The sequence below is a fragment of the Perca fluviatilis genome, chromosome 17, assembly GCF_010015445.1.
Source record: "Perca fluviatilis chromosome 17, GENO_Pfluv_1.0, whole genome shotgun sequence".
In the NCBI taxonomy this organism is placed as follows: domain Eukaryota; kingdom Metazoa; phylum Chordata; class Actinopteri; order Perciformes; family Percidae; genus Perca; species Perca fluviatilis.
In genome coordinates, this window is record NC_053128.1 from 24,422,464 (window position 1) to 24,430,394 (window position 7,931).

Here is a 7,931-nt window from a genome sequence, read left to right on the forward strand (position 1 = left end):
AGACACTCATCCCCCTCAGGATGCATTGCAAATGCTTAAACACTTTCCATCTAACACAATCATAGGGTCAACATGTTTTCAATCCTTTGCTTAGCTGTACTTTGTGTTTACTGCAATTCAAAACAAAGGTCAGCATGCTAACAGACAAAACTCCTGAGAATGAACATTTTAAACATTATACCTGCTTATAGTCATGAGCATTTCTGTGAGCTGCATTTAATGCAGAACATGCATTCTGTGCATCAGTTCCCAGTCATTACAGCCTACTTGCATGTTTTTATTAGCACCCAGTGCATCACTGCAATATTCTTAAAGGGCTGTGATATAGTTTATTACCATAACACGTGCATCGTGCAGTTCTTTTCATCAGTATTTCTATCACTACATTTTATCTCCCGCCTCTGTTTTGGAGTCAGTGATGCACCAGAACAGATAATCTGAGAGACAGTGATAACAGCCCAGCTGCCATCAAACAGACACTACACTGACTGATGCACATCAGTGGAAAATCCAGCGAGGAAGTAAATTAGTCTTTCAAATGCCACATTTGCTCAACAGGAAACACGCTACAAAGCTTAAAAAAAAAAAAAAAACACGCCACTGTATTTCAAAGCATGACACTTGAACCATCTTTTGTACATAAACACATTTTTATTCAGCCTGATATAGGTTACACATGGAAAAAATAATCCTAAGAGAACTACTTCCCTTTGTGGAGCTAATGATATGACAGTTTTAAATCAGCTTCAGATCCTCACATGACAGCTGTCACCATTAGCTGCCGTGGGCTGTGAGGCATTAAGCATAATCACATGCTACAACTGACCTGAGGCTTTTTTTTTTTTTTTTTGTCCTTTCTTCAAAAATAATACAAAAAGAAAACATATCCCCTCAGCAGTCTTTATATATGTTTTTGCACTAAATGATATGGAATGTTATCTTGGAAATGCAGGTAAAAAGAAAAACGGGTCTCTGCAACAGCAGAAAACAAAGACACTGAATGAATAAAAGAAAAGTGATTCCCAGAATCCTGTTCCCAGGCTGCTACGGTGTGTCAAGCATTAAGAAAACACCACCTCGGTCCAAAGTGTGTTCAACAATGAAAATAACTGAAACCTGATGTTCTGATTCAGTCTCATAATCCTCAAACGTGGCTATAAACAGAAAGCACAACCTCGATGCTCAATAGTACAGATTAAATTTACACTGCTTGCAGATCAGCTTTGGAATCATATATTAGGACTGACAGTCATAGACACAAAGCAAAGACTGATGAGAGAAAAGAGGGGGAGGGTCTTAACATTTAACTAGTGTTAGTCGTATTTTTTTGAACTTGTAAATTTCACAAAGTGCAAATTTTCGTTTATATTACATCATAACCAATTTTAGAAATTGTTCATTTTCTATTATATAACAACGAAAAATGGTTCATTCCATATACCCCGAACCTAGCCATAACCAACCCCCCCTCCCCACCAGCTATTAATCAGAATATATAAAAAAAAAAAAAAAAAAAAAAAAAAAACCCCCCCCAACAAACCCCAACAAACCAAAACAAAACCAACCCCCCCCCTCCTTTAGGCTCCATGAATCTCTTACAGTACACTGTTACTGTCAGCGTGCGCTTATAGTTAAAATATATATATTAATCTATCATTAAATAGTATGCCTCTTGCACAGTCTTGCATGCATTGAAGAGCATTTTGGGCAAGCTGTACAAGAAGGAGAGGCGTGTGGACGGACTTGCTCAGGCTGTAGGCTCCGGGACAGGTCCAGGCACTCTTTCGCCACCTGTAAACGTTTTTTTGCCCTTTACTCCTAGCAACCACGTCAGTCCAAAATATGGTTCTCCAGTGTGTTTTTGTCGAGCGTTTGTTTGTTTGTTTGTTTGTGTGTGTGTGTGCGTGCGTGTGTGTGTGTGCGTGCGTGTGTGCGCGCGTGTCGTCCTGAACCCAGTTTCACAGAAGAACTGCGTAGATCACTGAAGTTTTGTTCCAAGCTTTCGTTGTCTGTTCCTAAAAGAAGAAAACCCCCCCAAAAATTTAGTCACAAAACACAAAGTAAAAGTCTCAAAGAAAGTAAAAAAGCCCAGTCACACCAGCATTTAAAAGACAGAAATTCAGTTAATTTCAATGGCATCGCAGCGCACAGTGGATTCGCTAGCGGGGACGAAGTAAATCCACACATATCTTTTGCGTAAAGTGCAAAGTAATGAAGAAAGTTATTGTAGCTTATTAACGGTGTTGCGCCATGCACTTTTTGTTTTTGTTTTTTAACTGTTACAGAGCAGTTCGTACGTTGACAGAGGCATGGTTTGCAGACAGTGCGTGGTAAAAATACTTGAGAATCTCGTTCGCAAATGAGCTAAAAAGCTTGCTAACTGACCATAAGCAGACTAGCTACCTTAGAGAGCTTGTCCCCCCCTCCTTTATAACTCTCTATTGAATGAAATTATGTACAATCTTGAGAGGGGGAGTAAAGGACACAGTACAGAAAAAAAAAAAACAGAAAGAAGCTTGGGCGGCTATTGTGACTGACTAGTGCTGACATGTTAGCTTGCAAGCTGCAGTACTTCACCAACTAGCCCTGCGAGAACTCACTATGTCACCAAGCCTCTAGCAAAGCCTACGTCTCCAGGACGAGTAGGCAATTCAGTGTGCCACTTTCTGGTGTGACCGGGCCTTAACGGTGATAGAAGTGGTGGTGTGGCAACTTACCTTGCCTCTGATCTGGTCACTGTATACTCAAACCATAAGATGTTGGGGATCAGGCTTGTGTCTCGCACCAGGAAGTACTCTGATATTGGCCTATACATTGTGAAAACATTGAAAGAACAAATTATTAGAGTAGCCATTAAAGACTAGTTTTAGCCACTCATCCAGGCTGAGGACGAATCAGCCTCCCCTCAGACACAAGGAGGAGGCAGAGAAATGAGAGCACTACTTACCACGCTGCTATTTTGGGGAATAATGGTGTCAGCACCTCTTGTGTGAAAAAGAACCAGATTATGCCAATAGTACTACCAGCCACACCACCATAGAAAACCTGGCTCCAGGTGTGATACAACAGGTAGACCCTGAGAATGAGAGAGAGAAAAAAACAATGTTCAAGAAAACATAAATTGTGCCTGTAGTTCGAAACTAAACTAAGTCCAGAAGCATGCACTTCAGATAGTACACAGGAAATAGCTACATTTGACTCGTTCTGTAACAGTGAGAACAGACAACAATATTCTCAATGTTCTTGTCCCCCTGCCCTGAGCACACAATACTACAATACTGGACATGGTCAGCAATGCTATGATTTAATGGGCTTCACTTTTCTTTTTATTTCTTTTTAAAGCTGAAACGATCAGTCGATTAATCAATTATTTGGTTGGCAGAAGATTCCAAGTACAATTTTGATAATGCATTGATGTATCTTAGGGTTTTGGACTTTTGGTCAGACCAAACAAGAAAAGACTGGGCATTTTTCGCTTTTTTCTGACATTTTATGGAAAATAATAATGATGAGTAAATAATTACTTGCAGCCTTACCTGCTGTATGAGACTGATAAGGCCACGCCCAACAGGATGATGGACAGTATGTGTCTCCACAGCAGGTCCACACATCGAGCATTGTTCGTTTGATGCATTCTGAAAAGAAAGAACAGCACGAGTTCACACCATGACATCTACCTCATGGAAAGGTGGAGTGAAAGCATCTAATAAGTGATTATCAAAAATGTGATAATGAAATACATGCCCTGGAATAAACCAGTAAATCACAGATGCTAATATGAATAACATTCTTGCTTGACGTGAATATGATGTAATTAAAATCAGTGATACAATGCATGTATGCATGACAAAACATTGCAGGAAACATACCAGTAAAACTATTTGTTTTACTTTTTATATTGTAAATACCCAACTTCAATGAAAATGCTCAATTGCAGAACTGTATTTTTTTATTAGTTTGTTCACATTAAACTTTAGCTATTTGCTGCATTTTTTTTTCAATTGCACAGCTACATGTTTTCACCCTTAAACCTCTCCAAACACCAAAAAGAAACAAGCTCACCTTAAATAAAGGAACAGAAAGAAGTAAACAACAAAGAACCACATAAGCTGGGAATGACTGGAGGGCATCCCATACTCTGTGTGCAGAGTTGTGTGAGCTCCTGCAGAAAGACAATATCAATATATACATTTAAAATATGGAGTACATCTTCATATAAAACATAGAACCAATATTTTCAAAAGTTTAATACTAAACTTAATATCTTGCTAGGTTTGGGAGATACCACAATCCATAATAATAATAATAATAATAATAATAATAAGACTTTTATTACAGACTCATGGTCCAATAAAATGACAGCCCAATACACACAACACTTAATACATAAATAATCCCAGAGGCATAACAAAAATTCATAATATAAAATATATAAAAGAATATTTGCATATTTATTTCTATTTGAATTGTTTTGAATGCCACTTCGATTGTTTTCTCTAACATGGAACAAATGTCTCTTGTGTATGTAAATCATGTTTGTCTTTCACACACACACACACACACACACACACACACACACACACACACACACACACACACACACACACATTAATATCAGAAGAAGCTTTTCTGGCTATTGGGATGATTTTGCAATGTTGCCCAACCCCACCCACTACAGTCTCTATAAAGTCAACAACGTATTCCTTCACTCACCTGCACATGGGCGCGGCTCTCTGAGAATGTGCTTCAGCAGCCAGTTCACCCCTTCATTCAGGATGAGCCCACCAAAGAAGGAAATCTGTAAAAAAATATATATATATATAAAAACATGGGAGCACTTACAAACATTTGGCCTGCCTGACACAACTTATTTCGGCTCCTGTGGGACAATTAACAGCATAACAAATGGGAGTTTAAAATTGATGCTCTTTCTGAAACTAAAAGTGCATGTGCAGAACTCACCGTGTGCAGCTCCCGTTTAAACACAATGAGTGTAACAAAACCCACAAGGATTGCTATGGGTAAGAGACTGATGTAGGCCAGCACTTGTCCCGTCAGATCACCTAAAAACATAGAGACACAGTTACGATGTTAACGTTAAACATAAACCCCAGTCAAGTCACTTAGCTAGCTAGTACTGGTGGGAGTTAACACTTTAAAGTACTCAGTGAACCCGGATGGTTGAAATATTTAACTGCAAGTACATGTAGGAAGCTGCTGTGATGGAGTAGCCAAGCAATCATCTAACTAACATAACTTTACCCTATTATTTTATTTTGTTAATTCGGTCAGCTCGGTGCATGTGGTTTATGCTAGTTATACTAATCATAATGAGGTCAAGAGCTAGCTAGCTACTACGTTAGCCGTAGTCCTGGTTACAATGTTTTAAGGTGAAATAGCTTGTATTTCCACCACACTTATACAACTTTTGCTGTTCATGATGCTTAAATTTTGTCGAATAATTCCTACAGGGCGCAGCATATTCGCGTAATCCCGAGAGAAAATATCAAAGCCGATATTAAGACATCTAACGGGCTAACTAGCCTTCATTGTGGACATTAGCGCCAACTGCGCATGCGGCGCTGTCTCACAATTTTGCAGTCCGGGTTACATTCCCCGCTGTGCACGACGTTTTACATCGTCTCACTATTTGGCAGTATCACCAACGGCCGTGTCCATTCAGTATCGAGCAAACACACGCAGTCTTCGAAAATTACCAAGCTGCTGGTGGTTATCATCTTTAGTAGTTAGAGAAAAACGTTGAGTTTACGTACCCTCCGGGAACTCTACGTGTGTCAGAGATATGGACCGCCATTGAGGTGGTACCGAGCACTGCTCTTCCAACGCCATCTTACCCGGACACAACCGGGCAGTCCCAGTGAAACGCCCCAGACACTTGTCTAACCAATGGTGAACGGAGCTCTGTGTTAAGCGCGCTCCGGCAGCGTAGGAGCCGTCCAATCGCCGCCGAACACTAGAAATGAGATATTTTGTCCATAGTGAAGAATTATTGAATGAACAAAAAACACAAAAGGCCAACACTCCACATTAAAGCTGCGAACTGTACCCATTCAAAAAAATACAAAAATATATTTTTAATGATTACTTAATTAACGTAGGCTATACATTACATGTCATATAATGTCCAGTAGTTATTTGCACACATATTTATTGTATGTGGAAATCTGAATTTATAGGGTCAAATCATTAAATGCCTTAAATAAGTTGGTACCACTCTTTCATAGATCACCCTTAATAAAAGGGTTTACAAGTTGTATCTATAATACTCATAATAATTTTAAAAAGTATAAATAATTACTAATGCTATATAGATCAGTTATGAGCCATTTCCAGCAGTAGGACACCAACTAATGATTATTTTCATTATTGATAAAACATTTTTTAGATTAAACAAAAAATGTGAAAAGAAATAGTGGAAATGTCCTTTTATAAGGTCCAGTGAGGTCTTCAAAATGCCTGTTCTGACCAACCAACCAGCTTCCCCTGACCAGGAAAGTGAATAAACAATCTCTAAAACCTCTTCAACAAAAACTGAACAATATAACCCTAATAAAGGGAGGATTTATTGCAGCACTGTTGTATTAAACTGCATTAGATTTAGTTAGGTGCACTGTACTTAATAAACTGGCAAGTGAATTTACTTGCGAAGCAAATAACACTAATCATACCTTACACTGCCTATGTTTGCTGTCTTTTCATGCAAGTGGAAAAAAAATATTGTGCAACTGTCAATATATCAAAACAAGCAAATAGCCTAGAAGAAGAGGATTAGAGGAGCGTCATGACCTATTTTTGAGTTGGTCTATTATCACTGGATTAATGCTAGAAAGAGCAAAAATAAATAGTATACACTCACCCCTACACACAGCAGACAAACTTACAGGCTTTTTCCATCTCACATAAAGTCAGCGACAAAAAACAAGTGCACACAGACTGGAAAAACAGGACACACAAAGTAAACAGCAAAGATATTGAGCATGCATGTTTCAAAGCCTCCAAACCTCATCAATACTGACTCTGTTTGAAATTTGATGTATGCATATTTTCCACAAAAAGTAAGATAAAGATGTATTAATTGTTTCAAGGAGATAATCCTGTGATATACAGTACTGTAGGTATGTCAAGGAACAATGAATGTTCGAAAACAATTCTAAAAGTTTTGGCAAAGCAGTGATGTTTAAAATGGTGTGTATTGATTATATCCCTTGGTTGTGTTTTGAGGGCAGTTACATTTATCCAATGGAGAAGAAATACAAACAGGTACTTTTCCTCAGACTAAACATGCCTCATTGTAACAATAAGAAGACAGAGTTCCAAGGTTTTGTTTAGTAAAACTACAAAAAGAGGTGTGCGCCCTCCTCTGGCCTAACATTAAATCACTCCAAAGCTTTCTCTCTTGCATCTCTCCAACTGACTCTTCTTACTTTGTCAAGTTCTAAGTAAGTTTAAAAAAAAAAAAACACAATAATTAATGAGAGTCCTGCATCAACTGTCACACTGTATTTACCATTGCCGCCAACCTAACATTGGCAACAGAAAACAGAAGTGTCCACATTTCTCCTCTTGGTTTGAAGACAGATTTGACTTGACTTCATGATTTGTACCTTTACTGGATATATTCATTATTTCAGATCTTTACAGTATAGAGAAATGGGATATTTGTATCAGTTAATTCTGTATAATACACTGCAGTGTTTTGCCACCTTGTGGACAATCACATATTAGACTTCTAAAAATGTATAACAACAATTTAGCCATCCATTTTTCTCAATTATTTATACTTTGCTCTTTTTTTAATTAAGCCAGTGCTTCGTAGTCATTTTGAAAAGTATACCTCTCTACCACACTAACAAATAATCTTGTGTTTCAGGAAAGTTTGATTCCTGTTCATGAAATACAATGAGCCGTCA

At 38.2% G+C, this 7,931-nt stretch overlaps 1 protein-coding gene across 1 annotated transcript; it reads right to left on the reverse strand.

Moving 5' to 3' along the window:
- Positions 1-1,870: 1,870 nt before the first annotated feature.
- On the reverse strand, positions 1,871-5,949 carry dolpp1 (dolichyldiphosphatase 1). Its single transcript, XM_039779240.1, has 8 exons — positions 5,775-5,949; positions 4,963-5,063; positions 4,714-4,798; positions 4,063-4,162; positions 3,537-3,635; positions 2,948-3,076; positions 2,718-2,807; positions 1,871-2,015 (listed from the first exon to the last, which is right to left on the reverse strand). Exons 1-8 carry the CDS (start codon positions 5,848-5,850, stop codon positions 1,979-1,981), a joined length of 717 nt encoding a protein of 238 aa, XP_039635174.1. The 5' UTR covers positions 5,851-5,949; the 3' UTR covers positions 1,871-1,978.
- Between the last annotated feature and the right edge of the window lie 1,982 nt (positions 5,950-7,931).

Bases quoted from the DNA above. Each gene is read 5' to 3' on its own strand.
- dolpp1 (XM_039779240.1), bottom strand. From the start codon at position 5,850: ATGGCGTTGGAAGAGCAGTGCTCGGTACCACCTCAATGGCGGTCCATA. The intron at 4,799-4,962 runs GTGAGTTCTGCA...ATTTTTTTACAG, and splicing joins TTAAACGGGAGCTGCACACG to ATTTCCTTCTTTGGTGGGCT. The intron at 2,808-2,947 runs GTAAGTAGTGCT...CACAATGTATAG, and splicing joins TTCCCCAAAATAGCAGCGTG to GCCAATATCAGAGTACTTCC.